This window comes from Protopterus annectens, chromosome 3.part0 (genome assembly GCF_019279795.1).
Source record: "Protopterus annectens isolate FY-2018-M chromosome 3.part0, PAN1.0, whole genome shotgun sequence".
NCBI lineage: Eukaryota > Metazoa > Chordata > Ceratodontiformes > Protopteridae > Protopterus > Protopterus annectens.
This window is the reverse complement of record NC_056731.1, coordinates 1,092,762,808-1,092,782,068: the sequence shown is the minus strand read 5'-3', so window position 1 is coordinate 1,092,782,068 and position 19,261 is coordinate 1,092,762,808. Positions and strand designations below refer to the sequence as shown.

At 40.7% G+C, this 19,261-nt stretch overlaps 1 protein-coding gene across 2 annotated transcripts in view; it reads right to left on the bottom strand.

Annotated features, from left to right (window-relative positions):
* LOC122796666 (cadherin-6-like) overlaps window positions 1-19,261 on the bottom strand; it is a 1,044,052-nt gene that overhangs the window by 58,245 nt on the left and 966,546 nt on the right. For both annotated transcript variants that reach the window (XM_044065326.1, XM_044065327.1), the window contains exon 8: window positions 7,488-7,624. In XM_044065326.1, coding sequence (XP_043921261.1) covers window positions 7,488-7,624 — 137 coding nt within the window. The remainder of the gene's footprint in view (window positions 1-7,487; window positions 7,625-19,261) is intronic.

Here is a 19,261-nt window from a genome sequence, read left to right as displayed (position 1 = left end):
AAGGATGTCCTTGTTCTCTGCTTGAATGAGACAGTCATCCAAGTAAAGATATATTTGTATTCCGCTTAGTTTGCAGAATGCAATTACTGGTGCCAGGCACTTTGTGAATACCCTGGCTGCAGTAGATAAGCCAAAGGGCAGTGCAGAGAATTGGTAATGCATTGAGCCAGCCTTGAATCTGAGGTATCTTCTGCATATTTGTCTGATTGCGACAAGCAGGTATGCCTCTTTTAGGTCTAAAGTTACAAGCCAAGCGTTCTTGCCCAGCATGGGCAGAAGCTGCTGTGAAGTCAACATTTTGAATTTTGGTATATCCAGGAATGTGTTCAGAATCGATAGGTCCAGTATTGGTCTCCAGGCCTTGTCCTTTCTGGGTACCAAGAAAAGTCTTGAGTAAAATCCTTGTCCCTGCTCTTGCTCTGGCACTTGTTGAATGGCCCTCATGTCCATGAGGGATGAGACCTGTTTTTGTGCCTCTGCCCATTGATTTTTTGGTAGATCTGGCCAGCCGTTTGCCTTTGGCAGGGTATGGAAATGGAACTTGTAGCCCAGTGACACGATATTTAGAACCCACTTGTCCTGGGTTATAATGTGCCAATTTTGAGAAAAAAGTGCTAATTTTCCCCCTATGGGTGCTGCCAGAAAATAAGTGCTTGGTGCGGGCAGGGGGAAGTCATTGGGACTGTTTCCTGTAAGGTTGTGATTTGTCTTCTCCACTTTTGGAGGTAGAAACACCCCATTGCTTTGACCTGTAAGAACCTTGCGCCTGGGATCTTCCTCTAGGGTGTCTGGGTCTGCCCCTTTGAGGTCTGTCTGACACAGGAAAGCACCAGTTCTTAGTTGGCCAGTGTCTACTAAACCTAGGCGGCTGTACTTGTAAGAAATCTTTGACCATTTGCATAGATTTAGCCTTGTCCTCCATTTTCTTTAACACCTCTTCTGCCTTAACACCAAACAAAGTTTCATGCAGCAAAGGTGCATCTAATAATTTAACTTTAACATGATCAGGCAGATTTTGTTCCTTTAACCAAGCATGCCTTCTGATTACAGAACCTGCAACTGTGGCCCTGCAGGAGGCCTCTAAAGAATCCAAACCACATTGCAAAGTATGCTTTCCAACTTGTTCAACTGCATGCAATATATCCTGCATTTCCTTGTTTTCTGCACATTCAGAGATTAACAACATTTTCTGTTTAAGCAATGCCATGACATGTTGCTGATATTTGAGCATATGAAACTGACAGTTTAAGGCCCTTATAGCCAAGGTAGCAGATGTGTAAACTTTTTTTCCCCATCTATCCAGTGCCTTAGAATCCCTGTCAGCAGGGGTAGGGTTTTTTGCAGCAGAAGCCATAACTCCCTTGGGACCCTGAGAAATAGTTTCTGGGTCTGCAGCAGGGTTTTTAAAAAGGAATTTATGTGAGTCAGGAACCCTGTAATATCTGTCAGGCTTAACAGGAGCTGGAAGCAAGGAGTCAGGGGTAAGGCTAGACTCTGAAAACACATCATCTACAATGTCAAACACAGGAGGGATGGCTAGTGGCTTGTGCTGAGGTAGTAACAAGAAATCCCTGAGCCTCTTTTTAGATTCTGAAAAATCTTAGCTCTCCCAGTGGAAATGCTCCCTCATGGTATGTAAGGTTTCCCCAAAGGAATAGTCCTCTGGAAGAGAAGCTGAAGGAATGGATTCTTCAGCATCAGAATCCTCCTAGGGGGGAAAAGAATATTCCTGATCAGAAGAGGAATCAGAAGAAATGGAAACCTGATCTGAAGATTCATAGTCAGTCTCTTGCCTAGGCCTCTTATCAGGAGGGGGATGGGAACCCCTGATCAAGGTAATCAAGTCTTCGGCCAATTTGCGCATCTGTTTTTTGGGCATGGAGACCTGTCCACGTGGCTCTTGAGTTTGCTTCTTTGCCTTTGAAGGAGCTTTAGTCTTTGCCTTTGAAGTCAGTTTAATGTATAGATGTTTGGGTCTGAATACACCCTCAGAGGCCGGTGCCTGCTCAGCGGCTCTGGACCCATCTGAAGGATTAGCGTCCGAGGCTTCAATACCTTGAGTTTCCAGTGGCATGACCGACTCCACGTGGGAGTCTGTAGTGGCCTGCGACTCTAAAGTAGGAGTCACCAGGGGCTGCGAAAGCGCCTCACTGAGAACTGGCGAACCGACGACTGGCTTAGGAGAAGCTTCGTCATTGGTTTTTGGGCCTCGGGTGTCTTTCTTTTTCTTTTTCTTTGCGTTTTTTGTGAACTCCAGTAGTCGGATGGCTTTCCGATGACATTTCTGGATAATTAAACCTGCGTTCAAAGTAGTTCAAAGCAAAATCATACCGACGCTTAATAGTGCGTTGTTTAAATCTAGCACAAAACCGACAACCCAAAAAGTTATGATTGGGACCTAGGCAAGGAATACAGTAAGAACGAAAGTCCTTATGAGGTATTTGCTTCCCACAAGAAATACAATTATTAACTTTTTCTGACATCGGTTCTGGATCAAGAAAAAAGTTTCCCCAATGGGGTACTTAGCTTTATAGAAGACTTTGGATCTGAAATTCAAACTCGAAAATCTCATGAGTCGGCCGACCGGCACTTGCAAACTGCTTCTGCTTCGGGCACTGCACGGCAAGAAAGACTAAAGAAAATGGCATCGGCTGCTTCTTTTATACCCCTGGCTACCTGACATCAGGGAAGGGGCGACGACAGCCAATGCAGGACCCAAGACTTTGGAATTCAGGCTGACTGAGGGCAACCTGCCAGCAGGATAACCCAAATGTAATGACTGCAACAGTGAAACACGAAGAACATATACATCTGACATATGACAGGATGCTATTTAACTTGGTCTAACTAAAATCATTTCTGTGACTTGTAATGTCTGTGTAGAAAATGTAGTAAATTTGATTTTTATTTTTGTAAAATGCTGTTTCATTTACTTATGGTGTGGTTATGGTATTGCAGATAAATAAAGGTTTTGGATCTGAGAAGTGTGTCTTATTGAATTTTAAAGATGTTCTATCATGCTCCTTGGCGAAGGCATGTTTTGCGCAGTGTGAAAATAGGGTGTTCCACATTTTGACCATTTGTCACACATTGTTAGGGTCTGTGTTCCACATTGGCCTCTTAAGAGGTTGAGACCTATGGTACCCAATGTCTAGGGTCACTTAGACACACAGCATATACATATAGATTGGGATCCCAAATCTTCATTGTATTTTCCTGAAGCCCTCCTTTCTAATTTGCATATTTACATTTTAATTACCTTAATGAATATTACCCAAATGGTTCCAATAATAATATACTATGGTAGTCAAATCATAAATATCATCATAGATGCCTCATAAATTAGCATAACTGAAGAAACATCCATTCTCTATTACTTTCTCCTGGGCCCTTCCTTGCTATACTTTTGGTGTACGCAACCCACTATCTGTCGATCTATTTACCTACATACGTATATCACTCTGCAGTTGACTGACATATATAACTTTTTTGGAAGATAGTTGTGCTCTGCTTTACTAATGTCATCATAAGAGGTAACCTATTATTTGTAATAACTCTAAAACAAAACCATGCTCTACATTCACTTATTATCTTAAAGGTCTGAATTATGGTCTAGGTTAAAAGATTAACAGGGGAAGTTTTCTAGCTATGAAGTTGTACTGTGACATACTAACATTACTGTTTATACTTTGTGCAGCACAATGCCAACCAGGGAAGCATATGGCCTGTTGAGCCAGTGCACAAGTTATAGCTAGCATCAGTGCTGCTACCCTCATTAGCCTCTAGCCCATCCTTTTTACATTGTTCTATACATCCCTGAATCCCTATCTTAAACTTCACTGCATCTGTTTTTCTGGCAATACATTCGGGGCCTCATCACTCCTCCTGTGAAACAGTATTTCATTATGTCAGTTTGAATCATACCTCTTTTTGATCTCATCACTGCCAGTTCTGCTGCATTTTTCTTCTTAAAGTCATCTTACCCTGGTTGTTCCTAGCAGCAGATTCCATATAAAGAGTCTTCACCTTCAGTTTCTTTTTCTATCTCTCTCTTTCTCTCTGTCATACTAGGTCTCTGTCTCATGTGTTCATATATAAAGCAATCCTAACCTCCCCTCATACTTCCATACTTCCAGCCCCTTAAGCTTTCAGGTAATTCTCTGTTGCATATTCTTTGACAGCCTGATTTATTTCTGCATGTTCCTGTAGGTGGCAGAAGTGGGCACAGTTCTGTAGAAGTAGCCTTAGCGATGAGTAACAAATGGAAGGAGGACCCTGACGTTGCCTCACCACACTGCCTATGCGTGACACAACAGTGCTGCTGATCATCAACACCCATTCACATTAAATTATGAGATTCAGACTGGAGATGATTTTTATCTTTTCAGCATAAGATCAGTTCCTTATTTACCCTCTCTACCGCCAGTTTTCCTTAGCAGATATGTTATACTTTGGGTTATCCTACTGAAGCACATTATTTTATTTCCATTACATCACAGCTGACACATTTAGGCCCTCTCTGAAAGACAAACTAGGTCTTCTTGGAAGTTGCATCCTTCCTCAAACAAATGGAAATTGCTTTGCTCCTAGTACTGTAAGTGAGCAGGCTGATTTTGCTGTACAGCACATAATGGTATATTACAGAAACATGCTAAACAGTACTGGCACAAAGTCACATGGCAATCCACCATTTGACACTACTCCCATCTCTCATCCTCTGCTTTGTGTCTGTTTGTTTTGGGTTCCACCCCGTATATATTTTTTTTACTTACCGATCTTCTGTGAAGCACCTCAGAAGCCTTGTTGTACATCAGAAACATGGCATAAATCAGCCATTGTCAGCCTGTCCTAGACATGAGTCAGTTATAGATTCAGATCAGGCTGCAATGCCTTGACTATCATACAAACTCTCACTGTTGCTACTCACAAGATGATTATCTCGCTGTTCTTTTCCACAGAAATCTTACTATTATGTCTCATAAGATGAAAGGAAAAGCAACAGATCCATAATAATCTATCTGTATCCTATTTGTGTCACGAACAAGGGACCACTGTTATCATCTTCTACTCCTGTGACATTATTCTGGTTTCTTAAGGGAGAAACTGCAGAACAAAACGAAGGTGGACCACCACATAAAATAAAATAGACTTTTAATGACAAAAATAAGCGCTTTCACGTACCATCAATGTACGCTTCATCAGGGAGAAACTGTATGAATAAGTACAATTCAGCCCCTCCTTTCATCACAAGGAATACAGCTTAATCATTCTTTGTGGTTTATGAGTTCCCTTTGCACTTCATCCACATATCTTCTGTATGCAGTTGACAACATTTTTTATTCAGGATTCCTGAATTATATGAAATCAGCTTTTGGTCACTACACTCATTCCATCTCTCCTCTATTTCTTCCTACTTGTATTCCCCCTTGCTATCACATGTAAGGCAGCTGCACACTGATTATTTATAGATCTCTCTTCCCGAAACACATACATACACACAAACACACTTGGATGAGTAGTAAACCACTGTTCCTCTCACAAACCAATTAGTATTAAACCTCCCTTCCCCCACGCATTGATTAGTATTGAACCTCTCTTCCCCTCACACATTGATTAGTACCAAACCTCTTATCCTCACACAATAGTATTAAGCTTCTTCCCTTCACACACTGATTAGTGTTAAATTAATTTCCCCTTGCAGACTGGTTAGTACTAAACCTCTCTGACTCTCACACACTGACTAAACCTTTCTTCCCCTCACAGACTGACCAGTATTAAACTTATATTTCATTTACACACCAGTTTGTATTAAGCCTGTCTTCCACTTGCACACTTACTATTATTAAATTTCTTTCTTCCCCTTCTTCTTCTTCTTTCGGCTTTTCCCGGTTAGGGGTCGCCACAGCGGATCACCTGTCCGCTCATGATTGGCAGTGGAGTTTTACGGTGTCGAGTTGCCAGCCCGGCACCCAACCTTCTACTGAAGGCACACACACACACACACACTCACACCTAGGGCCAATTTGGAGTGTCCAATCCACCTATAGCATGTCTTTGGGATGTGGGAGGAAACTGGAGCACCTGGAGGAAACCCACGCAACCACAGGGAGGACATGCAGACTCCACACAGAAGGCACCCCAGCCGAGGATCGAACCAGAGAACCTCTTGCTGTGAGGTGACAGTGCTAACCACTGCACCACCGTGGCCGCCCCAAATTTCTTTCTTCCCCTATTTAGCATTAAATCTCTCTTCCTCTCACACTCTGACTAAAACCTCTCTTTCCCTCACACACTGACTAAAACCTCTCTTTCTCTCACACACTGATTACTATTAAACCTCTCTTCCCCTCACACACTTATTATTAAACCAATCTTCCCGTCGCACACTGACAAAAGCCTTTCTTTCCCTCACATACTGATTACCTTTAAACCTCTCTTCCCCAGACAAACCCCTCCATTTCTCCTCTATTGCTTCCCACTTGTATCTACTCTCTTGTTATCACATGCAAGACAACTGCACACTGATTAGTTTTAGAACCCCCTACTCTCTCGTATTAAACCTTTGCTTCTGTCATAGACTTCTCTTTCCCTCACACAATGACTAATATTAAACCTCTTCTCTTCAGACATTGATTAGTATTAAATTAATTTCCCCCTTGAACACTGGTTAGTATTAAACCTCTCTTCCTCTCACACACTAATTTCGGTTCAGTGGAAATTGTATTTTAATGTACTCTTCATCACCTTTCTAACCTCTGCATAGATGTAGGTGGTCCCCAGTGCATCACCCTTAATTATTCTTTCTCTTCTTACTGTAGTAATTGATGCATCATATTCAAATGTTCTGAATTTCCTGGCTATGTTTGCAATGCACTCAGTAGGTTCTCTGAAACTGACTCAACTCTGTCTTTCTGTAAAGCTTCTTCACTTCCATTATCAGCTTTCTTCTTCGGTGCCTCCTCAGTCTTTTCTGTGAAGTCTGGTATCTCCCCATGTAAAGTCTGATAAGGGCTGCTCCGCTGCTTTCTGACTTTTAAACATCTGTTAACTCACTCTCACTAAAGTCACACAAAGCACAGTATCCAGCCATATCCTCTATGACCTCTGTTGCCCCTTCTAGCCAAACAATACCTAATGCAATGGAACCTGTCATTGTATGTACACTGTCCGACTTACCATTACAGCCACTGCCGTCCCCTTTATCCTTGCCGCTGTCCTTGAATTCCTCCTTATCACAGCTTCCAAACTGCCCATTCTTGCTCCTGTTATCCAGTCTTATTATTATTATTAGTATTATTATTACTATTATTATTATAGCCTTATTATTATAGCCTTATTATTATTAGTATTATTATTAGTTATGTGTTGAACTATATCAGGTCTGGCATGAGAATATTACTACATAACGTATCTGAAACAATGTACTTTACATTTGTCGCACCTCTCCATTTACCAAACATAAAATTAATATTTTTTAGTTTACTTACTTATCTCAGTTGCTATAACTGTAACATTGTGCCACGCTAATGTTTCCCGGTCAAGTGGCTTTGTAGTAAAAATTGATCCATTTCCTGAATGGATATTAAATATTCGATCCAGATCTGAATGCCGGTCCAATGAGTATCTGAAAATACAAAAGAAAAACAACTTTAACTACTTTTTGTCACTAGTTTTAGTATCGTATCAAAAACACACTGGAAATCTTCATGGATTGAATTCAGATGATATGACTACTTTACCAAAAATAATTACCTCTAAACAGTAATAAAATATTTAATTTAAATGAAAGGACACCACAGTTTAGAACAGATTCTTTCATCTCTCCTTGATGTATTATAGCATCATAACATGATGGGTTCATTGCTTTGCAGCTCTGAACAGGTATAAACAGATTTATATTAAGATTATGGGGACATACAATTTGTGAGACACCTTTAGGCATGGAGACTTTATTGATAACACCATGCAGTAACAGTAGCTGTTTGTTTGGTATAGATTTTCTTCCGTTAATCATGTTGTGAACACAGTTGTATAATGTCAATGACACACACACACACACACACACACACACACACACACACACACACACACACACACACACACACACACACACACACACACACACACACAAACACATACACAAATTCCTCATTCCATCCCTGTATCCTGATTTTACGTATTGTGTAGTTTGTTACACGAGTCAGACTGTAATTTATCAGATGTCTCTCAGCTCATCTGTAGAATCTATTCGGACAGCTGAATACTGCAGCCTTAAGACCAGGAAATAAGTCAGTGGCTAATGGCAATGGAGAATGCAGATAAGAAGACATTATATGTACAGTAGATTAGCACAATTGCACGTTGACAATATTTTTTGTACAATGTAACAGACTTACTGTGAAAACTTCTATTTTTGGGCACAGCTTATAAAACAGAAACAGGATTTGCAATGGCATACCATTCAAGCTAACTTACTAAATATTTACAAACACATGAAATTCTCCTCCAGACAGACAATAACATTATCATTTTAACTGCGCACTTTGCTAAGTTACCACGCAGTTTCACGCGTGTGTGTTACCCATCCACTCCTTCCTTCATCTTCTCATTCTCTCATTTATCCTTCTGCCCCTTTCTCCTCCTGCTACTTATCCCTCTTTTCCTCTTCCTCCACGTTATCCTCTTGACCCCACTCCTTTATCCCCACAGTGGACAACACTTCCATTCTGCTCCCCACTCTGCATTCTCCATCTTCATTTCTGTCGGCCATTTTGTATGTTCCTATCTTTCTGCCTCCCCTTCCCTTGACTGCTACTTTTCCTTCTCTGCTTTCACTGCTTGTCTGCTTTGGCATGGTTTCTGCCTGCCCTTTTATATTTCTCCCCCTGCCTCCCTCCTTTACCCACTCTGCACCTTTCTGTACTCCACATTGTTTATCCTCTGATTACATTGGCACAAGGTGTCTTCCTAATTTCCTGCCCTCTAGACTTTCTACACTGGTCCTGACACCCAAGTTCCCATACCATCTTCTTAAGCTCTCTTACATCTCGGTTTCCTCTTACTGCACTCTATACACTTTACAAACCAGTCTTTTTTACAGATTTCTAAACCAAACCAGTGGTCCACACCTAGTTAGATGAACCCACCTCTCTCTCTCTCTGTATATTCTCTCCCTACTTCTCATTGCCGTATATCTATGTGATGCCCAATTCATATGTTAGTTGTGTGACTGAATCATAACAAGACCTCCAAAACCTAAATGCACACATACCAGTATGGGATTTCAAGCAAAGAAGGAAAGTGTCACCCAGACAAAGCTTCAAAGCTTGCAGTACTAATTTGCAAGATGTGGAAACTGTGAACCAAGGCAGCATATAGAGACCTTTCAATATGTCACACTTGTATGGAGTAGTAGATATATAAAATGTGGGGCTAAAGCAGTCAGATGGAATTAATGGAAAGACAGAGATATTGTCATTGTTGATGCCACTGTAGAACAATACACTGGGAATTCATTAGGTTTACTACATTAATATGTAAACTCCCAACAATGGAGGCTGGTTAGAATGCGAACAGCTGAAGGCTGCTGTTTCTTGGGTGAAGGAAGCAGGGAGCTCAAAATCTGAGGTTGCACCCATTCATCTGCATATCTTAAAGGTCAAAGTGCACAACAGAACAGGACATGCAAGCTACTTATTCTATATTATCATTACATGCACTGATACACAGCTTGGTGACAGTCAGTTCCCCTTGTGACACCATAACATCTGGTGAAAAATGAGTGCACGTGTCCCTGTCAGAAGAAGAAATTAATTTTGTAAAGCAGAACTACGGGAAAAAACTGCCACAGAATTTCTCTGAGTGTACAATCAAGTTGAAAGCAAGGCAAGCCAAAGGTTGGCTGACTGAGATATGTATGTAAAATGCCTGTGGTTAAATGCAAGTTGACACATTACACAGGTAGTTTGATTTTGAAATACAAAAAATTTGCAAGGAGGTTTAAACTCCTTTCATTTAATTTAAGCTGTAGCAAGCAGTTTATGCACATGGAATGCTAAAGTGCTTACGTTATTAAAAGCAAACAATTTAAACAGCAGCAAACTGTAGCAAGCAACTTCTACGGTTTATGCCACACATGGGAGTACTAAATGCTGTATTTCTGACCACAAATGCAATAATAGCATCCTTTTCTGAATGTTGTTGATACACTGAAGACCTGTCATGGTCCGCAGATTCTGACCCCTAGCACTTTGCTTCTGAAGTGTCTGCCCCCTTTGCCCTACCCTATGTATGTTACTGCTTAAAATGAATAATATATATAGCATATGTTAAGATGCTAGAATGTGTAGTGAATTGCAATATAACACTTCTGGCATGTTATTGCCGTGGATCAAAAAAATCCCATCCTCCACAAATTCTTTATATTTTGGAAAATAAGTAAACCATGTTTCATATCACCACAGCTAGTAAAGTAAATCCCAGCCTCTATCAGTTTGTACTGCAGATGCAGAGGCAGTTGTTCCTGTTTTAGTGCAGGCAAAACGATTAGAGCCATGAGTGGTCGTAGCTATTCCCAGTGTTAAGTTCTGTAAATGACCATTTATCTTATAGTATTTACACTAAGATTGGTAGACATGATTTGTAAAAATTAACTCCATATATTACGCAGAGTTCTTTAGCTATACATTACTGCAGAAGCTATGTTGGCATGGAATTCTCTACTCTCTCACATGATGGTCAGCCCTGCCTTATTTGCATGACTATGGTATTACTATAACACAACTGTAATACTTCTTACAGGTGTGAACTATGTCATGCTTTACCCCCAAATGTCCACATCTGAGTCTGAAGGCAAAACTCAAAGGATATAACATGGGAGCCAGGAAGAAGTAAATCCTTGCATAACTTTCATCCATGGCTATTATGCAAACAGTTATACCATGCAGAAATGTTTACATTTCATATGCTTTTTAGTTTTTACTGTTGGAGTTCAAAAAACATGTACAACTAAATAAGTTTCAGTACTCCAACATCACAGAAGCTACTAGAAATAAGGAAAATGTCAGAAAATGTGACGATAGTCCTTTGGAGTTTTTGCAGATGGGCACAGAAGCAATCTATGTTTATGAGCTACAGTGGAAGACTGTGCTAGGCTCCTTTCATTTAAGGTAACTTCTGATTAAGTTTTGAGGGGAAACTCTAATGGATGTTATGTGATCTAAGGAAGTGACTGATCCCAGAGTCATGCAGTATTAACTTTCCCAGGTAAGTTGCACTTTCTGCATCAGTGATTGGCTAAATTGTACATAGTAACTCCCAGTATGTTATAATATGTCGCCAGTTACACTTCACAATCCTTATACTCATTTTCAACCACATCATCTAACCCTGCCACAAAACTATTCCTTCTCAAAATCAAACTTCCATACTACACCAGCTCATACACCAAACATAAGGTCAAAAACACCACAGCTCTACTCAGCACACAACTCTTTACTTACACTCTCCAATCTATTACTATCTGGTGACATACATCCCATCCTTGGACCTCAATAGCCTCCCCATTCCTACACCAAACTCACTAACTCTACTACTCCACATATTCATTCTTCCAAAAAAAATTAGCTTTCTTTTCTCTCAGCATCAGAAGCCTACTTAACAAAGTTAGTGAATTCCATGTCTGGATTACCCAATACTCCCTAGACATAATCACTCTCACTAAAACCTGAATCAAACCCTTCATCCCTGACAAAGACTTCCTACCCCCAGGTTATAATATCCTACATCTGGACCGTATCAAGGAAAAGGGTGGGGGAGTTGCCATCATGTTTTCCAACCACCTAATTGTTACCCCTCTAGATACTCCCACCTCCATACAATCATCAGAACTACTCCTTGCCAACTGCAAAATCAATGAACACAACTCCTTCACTATTGTTGCCGTCCACATACCCCCAGGGGATAATATTCCTACACTAGAAAATATCCTCTCCTGGCTTTCTCAACACTCACTTAATGAGACTGTTATACTGGGAGATGTAAATATCATCTGGCTGTCCTTTTCCATTGAAAATCCATGCACACACATACATCTGTATGGCTTCTCCCAGCTAATCTCTACTCCCACTTACACTAGTAAACCCACTAACTCCTCTTCCATTCTGGACTGGATACTTGTCTCAAATCCTCAAAAATATCACTCCCCTGAAACTCTCCCCAACTCTGTCAGTGATCACTGCCCAGTCAAGGTTCACAGATACCCACCCATCTAAACCACCCTCATAGGTACATAGACTGTCATAAAATCACACATTTCCAACCTGACATCCTCACCAACCATCTCTCAGCCATTACCTGGTCCTTCTTCTATAATCTACCTCTTAATAATGCTGTTCTTAAATTTAATTCTATATTTCTCAACTCCCTCGCTCCCCTTCGCACAGCTAGAGTGAAATCCCTCGCATCTCCTTGGCTTACTGAAACCACTCGCCCTCTAATGCTCAGAAGAGATAAAGCTTGTAAAATCTGGTCCAAAACTAAACCCCCCACTCACCTCCAACACTACAAGGAACTCCGCAACCTAACAAAGAAACATATCACTAATGATAAGAAAAGCTTCTACAATAATCCCCCACCCTCTCTCATCAAACTCTAAGAAATTTTGAAACTCCATCAACCGGTTTCTGCATCCAGGTAATCCCACATCCACTAATCCTAGCCCTAACAACATCTCTCAAGAAACAGCTAATAATTTCAATACTTACTTCATTGAAACCATCAGTAAACTATCTCCTCAATCATATTCCAGCAATAATGTCACCACCTTCCCAGACCCATCAACTTCCCCCAACCCTTCTCCTGCCTTCTCACTGTAAACTGTATCTACCAGACACATCAAATCCTTGCTTAGCAAGCTAAAGCCCTGCTCTCCATGCATGGACAAATCTTCCTCCACTCTTGCCCCCTAAGGCTTCAGACTCACTAGCACTTCCCATTTCTATTCTCATTAACTGCTCTCTCACCGAAGCTAAAGTCCCCACAATCTGGAAAAAAAAACTTTACACCATTCCCACTCACAAGGGTAGAAACTCTTCTGAGTTTGCCAACTTTAGACCTATTGCTATTCTTTCACTTCTCTCCAACATCTTAGAGAAATATGTCCATAAACAAATCCTACACCACCTCCTACATGAAAACGTACTCACCCCCACATAACATGGCTTTCATCCAAAACACAGCACCTCCACCGCTCTCACTTCTTTCATTAAAATGATATCGCTAGCTTGGGGCAATAACAAGCTCATTTCCACCCTATTCCTTGACCTTTCTAAAGCCTTCAGTACTGTGTCCCACCATCTCCTTCTGTCTAAACTCTCTGAACTCAATCTCACTCCATCTACCATCTCCTGGTTTTCAAGCTACCTCTCAGATCGGCAACAGTCTGTTAGATGGCTCTCTACTACAGCACCTGCCTTACTATCACAATGGGAGTACCAAAGGGTCTATCCTAGGCCCTCCTCTGTTCAATATTTTTATCAATCAATTGCATACCTCCTGTCCTCAGTCATCTCTTGTACAATACGCCAAGGATTCTACTGTCATTACCATAGCTGACTCCCTCTCTGACCTTAATACCCTCATGCACAAATCCTTTCTATCAATTGAAAACTGGCTCACCCAGAATCAGCTGATTCTTGTCCCCAAGCAAACCAAGCTCCTGCTTTTCACCCCTAAAACCATGAACCATCTCAAATCTTCCTTCTTTAGCTCTTCGTTCAACAATGCACCTATTTCAGTCGAGTCTCACACCAAGCTTCTACGGGTCATCATAGATGACCAACTCAAATTTGATCTACATATCACCTATAACATTAAAAAAAAGTCATCAGAAACTCAGACTTCTGTATCATAATAAACAATTTCTCACCACTGCTTCCAAAATCTCTCTAGCCTATGCTTACATCCCTCTAAGGCTCTTCTGTGGGTCTCAAATCCTCAGAAACATACAACCCTCTCTCCTGTCTAAATTAGAATCTACTTACAACAAAATTGCTAGATTTGCTGCAGGTCAGACCTACCAATCCCACCACTGCATTGCTCTCAAAAGCCTAAACTGGATAGAATTCCCCCACCAACTTCTCCTCTCTCAGCTTCTGATCATACATTCTATTCTATACCAGCCCTCCTCTTGTTCAGACCTGGCCTCTCTTGTCTCCTACTATACCAAACCCAGATCTCTACGAAGTTCAGAACAAAGCCTCCTCTCAATCTACAAACTTAAACGGAAAACTGGGTAAAATCTGTATAGCTACTCTCCTGCCCAAGCCTGGAACAAACTTCCACAACACATCAGAAACATTACTCACCCTCAGAGTGTTAGGATTGCTCTCAAAAACTTCCTATACAATACTTGGCTCTGTCACTGTACCCACTCTAACAGGCTCCTACCTCCTTTATTTCCTTCCTGTCTTCTATCCTCCTCCTCTTCCTCTCATGTCCACCTACTGCCCTGAATTTCCTTCCCTTACTCCTGCTAGACTCACAATAACTGCATCTTCTGCCCTCTGTTCTCTACTCACCTAGTCTCACATTCCTCCTTTCCTAATACTGTCTGAACTATCCTCTGTTTTTTTAGCTCTCTCTAGAACTTCTGGTAGTGTTAGGATCATATATCTGCCGAAGTATCACCCAAAGTGTACTGGTATATGTTTGTTCATAACTTCGGATGTACAAATGACTATGGCCTGGATTTGTTTATTATGCCAGACTCTTGTGTGTGGTATTATGCCACTCTAATTGCTGAGGTATACACCTGTAAATAAGTTCTGATGCACAAATGTTTCCATGTAGGATTTGTTTGTGCTATTTATGTGTACACTTTGACTGTTATACTAGTTATATGTTTGAACTTGCATACTATTTGTTTGTACTAATTGTGGAGCTTTTCTCCCTGGGCCCTCCTGGAAAAGGGTTTTTACCCAGTCAGACTAACCCGGTAAACAAATGTGAAATAAATAAATAAATAAATAAATAAATAAATAAATGTTACCATGAAGCCCTGAGATTTTTTCCCAAGAAGCCACGCTTTTGGGAAAATGGAACATGAAAGAAAGAAGCATAATTTGTTTGTGAGGGAAAGGTACAATTTCCCAAGGAGATGTCAGGGGATAAAGCTTAAATAATGAAAAAATACATTATTTGTTTGGCTAAAGATTGTTTGCTTTATTTAATAACCAGCATTTCAAGATTATGCTTCATTCCGATAATTAATATTGAAACAAAACAAAAAATAATTGTGGACGTCATCATTTTTTTTTAATGATGCTGCTATTTAACTGTATCATATTGCTTTTCATCTTGAACTTGAAATTGTATGTCGTGTGTTTGAATAAGATAGATTTCCTTTGTTGCACAGGAAAAAAAGACTATTTTTAAATTCCACAGTTCCCATATTATCAAGCATGTATAGTTCAGAGTTTTCAACTGGAGTCCAACAAAAGAATCACATTTCAGCATGATTAATGAATGACAGGTCAGTTCAAACTTCTCTCCTCTGGAGAATGCTTTGCTATTCTTTTTCTCACCTCAGACAAGGAGACAGCACAGATAAATGAGAACACAGTCGCAATGGGAACAGCACGGTGAATCTTCTTGTGCAAAGATTTAGGATTAACATTTTTTGCTCTTGTTCTTTATGAAGCCTAAAATTCTTCAGCATATTCTTTGTTTTTTTTTTGTTTTGCTCGGTATCCTCAATTTCTTTTCCCTCTTCTCACAATAATACCTCCACAGTATAGAACAAACTGATGCATGTTACTAATATGCATTTGCCTGCACTAAGCTGTGCTCAGTTCATATGACTTTTCCGTATCATACAAAGCATGCCTCTTATAATAGAGCTAGCTACTTTCAAAATGATCTCGGAACATGTGATTCAAGTCAAGACCTCTGTCCCAGACTAATGAAAGTAATTCACGAAGTTCAAGAGGCTGTCAGTGAAGTTAATGGGTCTAAAATCTGACACTGTACCACATGCACTGATCAATATCCGCTGGGGCAATTGCTAGCATTTCAGCTCTTGTATTCAATATTTTGGTTTGTGTAGCACCAGTTTGTGAATTTACAAATGACACATATGACTAGGGAGACAATGATATTAATAGAAGAGCAAAATGTTTATGCCACAATATTATACTGAAGCTTATCTTTTCATTTAACATGCTGCTCGAGTGACATCATTTGGACATCAGGAAGATATTTATTAATTGCTGGCAAAAATGTAATAGAAACATATGTTCCTGAATCAAATGTAAAAAAGTCAGGTTGCATGAAAATATATCTGCTCATTTCCTTTCCCTTTTACTATTTTAAGAAAAGTACTAGCATCCGATGGCTTTTCATAAATATCTCTAGAGATGCAACATTTTTGACATATGAAATGAATCTGCATGTTACTCAAAGGACTCCTATCAGCAGACATACATACAAACACACAAATGGACGGGTAGACGCGCGCGCACACACACACACACACACACACACACACACACACACACACACACACACACACACACACACACACACACACACCTGCCCTGCAATACTGGCAAGCCATTCAGGTGAAGAAGGTTCACACTGGCCACCTATGTGGTAGCAGACTGTGGCAGTCATAGGATCACAAAATCATAGGAAATGCAAGGTAATTGAGTCATGAAACCATTCATGCTTTGCAAGTACCCACCCTCAGACAGAACCTCCACTCTTGTTAAGGGCCAGGCCATTCAAACCAGGGCTGAATTTGTGAATGACTATCCAATTATCCAGTTCTCATTTGAAGGCAGATAATGTAGCACACTGCTTAATTTGCAGTGGGTACCTATTCCAAAGGTGGGGAAAGTGCTATGCAATAAACTTACCTCTAAGTTGCACAAACATGGGAAATTTATAACAATACAAAAAAAATGAAAATATTTTAATGAACTCACTGGTCAATTGCAAAATATCACACTTCAAGGTTCTACAGCAGTCAGAAGCATTAGAGGCATAGAACTGTCTAGAATCAGAATGGCCACCAATTATTAAACCAGCAGTTGTACTTAGCAGATGAAAACATTTTCAGAAAGTTACTGAAGTTAGTGTTTTGCAAACATTTTCATAAAGTTACTGCAGTTACTGTTTTAATGGCATAAAAGGACCATATGACCAGTTTGTCCATTTTTTCTGCTTACTGCATAAGCAGAAGGCCCTACATAAGCAAAAAGCATCTTTCCTTCTTGGGTCACCTCTTGCAGGAAATGCCTTTCATGTTTCTCATGCTCTACATACAATCCACTGCTCTTCTACATCACCACTGTGATCTTTTGTTAGAGCACATTTGAGTTACTGTTACACTGTGCTAAAATCAGGCCTTCTGAAGTTCAGAATTCCCACTTTGTATTGGCTCTGGTCTGTACCAAAGTTGATGGTGAATCACACTATTTGGTAAAACTTGTTTTTAACTTGTTATCTACTTCCAAATCTTTGATATTCTCTGCTACACTATTTGAGAATCCCAGTCCAGCAACTACATTTTCTTGAGAAGTATTTTTCTAGTACAGTGTGAGACATGACATTAAAGGGCATCAAGAATGTTCATATTCGCTCTGTGACTGAAGTGTCCCAGCCGCTACATTTCCCTCTCCTTTACCATATTCTGGACATTTTTTTGTAATTTTCTTTTCCTTTTACTCCTTATGTGCAGGCATTCTTTACCTAACAGTTGTGCATACTTTGTCATTACCATTTTCCAGTATGTCTCACAATGCCCCCTCCAATCACTATTTACTTATTTGTTCTACTAACCATTCCCCTTATACAGAGGGCTATATTTTTTCTTATTTTAGGCCTACAGACTGTACCCTGATGTGTTTACAGTCTGGTTGTGTGTGCGTGTGTGTGTGTGTGTGTGTGTGTGTGTGTGTGTGTGTGTGTGTGTGTGTGTGCATGTGCATGTGGTGTTTGGTGTGTGTGTGTGTGTGTGTGTGTGTGTGTATGTGTGTGTGTGTACGTTTGCGTGTGCGTGGGCATGTGGTGTGCGTGTGTGTGTGTGTGTGTGTGCGTGTGTGTGTGTGTGCGTGTGTGCGTGTGTGTGTGTGTGTGTGTGTGTGTGTGTGTGTGTGTGTGTGTGTGTGCGTGCATGTGTTTGTGTGTGCGTGTGTGTGTGTGTGTGTGTGTGTGTATGTGTGTGTGTGTGTGTGTGCATGTGCATGTGTGTGCGTGTGTGTGTGTGTGTGTGTGTGTGTGTGTGCGCATGTGTTTGTGTGTGTGTGTATGTGTGTGCGTGTGTGCGTGTCCGTGTGGTATGTGCGTGTGTGTGAGTGTTTGTGCGCATGTGCGTGTGTGTGTGTGTGTGTGTGTGTGTGTGTGTGTGTGTGTGTATGTGTGTGCGTGTGAGTGTGTGCATGTCCGTGTGGTGTGTGCGTGTGTGTGCGTGTTTGTGCGCGTGTGCGTGTGTGTGTGTGTGTGTGTGTGTCTGTGTGTGTGTGTGTGTGTGTGTGTGTGTGTGTGTGTGTGTGTGTGTGTGTGAGACTATGTGTGTATGTGTAATATGTTTCTGTTCTTGCCACAACAATGTACATGTTATCTTTCTGTTATCATATTTTCACTTTAGAGGGACTGATGAAATGAACTTAAGCAACAGAGCATGGCAGGGTATGAAGTGCTAGAAATGTATACATGGCTTAAGTTGTGTTGCCACAAGGGAAAAAAGACAACATCAGCACAGGAAAAAAATGGGTACCCTGTTCAGCACGTCAATAGTTGAGGCAGCAGCAATGAAATATGATGAAAAGCTGATTGGCACTTGTCATGGTTGTAACTATAAGACACACTGATGGATACCAGCAATAAAAGAGGCCATCAAGTCAATGAAAGAGGCCATCTGTGCAATGCCAGTGGGAGGGATATCTGGTTGATTGATAGACACTAGCAAGCTAGGAAAACAGCAGCTGTGGCAGTTGTTGAAGCAAACATCTGGGTGTTGGAGGAGTTTAGTCACCAAAGAGAATTTTTTTTGGATAGCCTCAAAAAGGTTCTGCCAAACCTTTCTATTAATCAGGAGCTGGTAGGGGTAGAGGCTATTGTTCAGGCTACTTTCAAGCAAGGGTGGAGCAAAAAGTACAGTTGTGTACACTTACCATAAATGTAGATGTTCGAGTATATTCACTGTTGCAGTCATCACACTTCAGTTATCTGCCTGCAGGTAGCCCTCAGTTGACCCAAA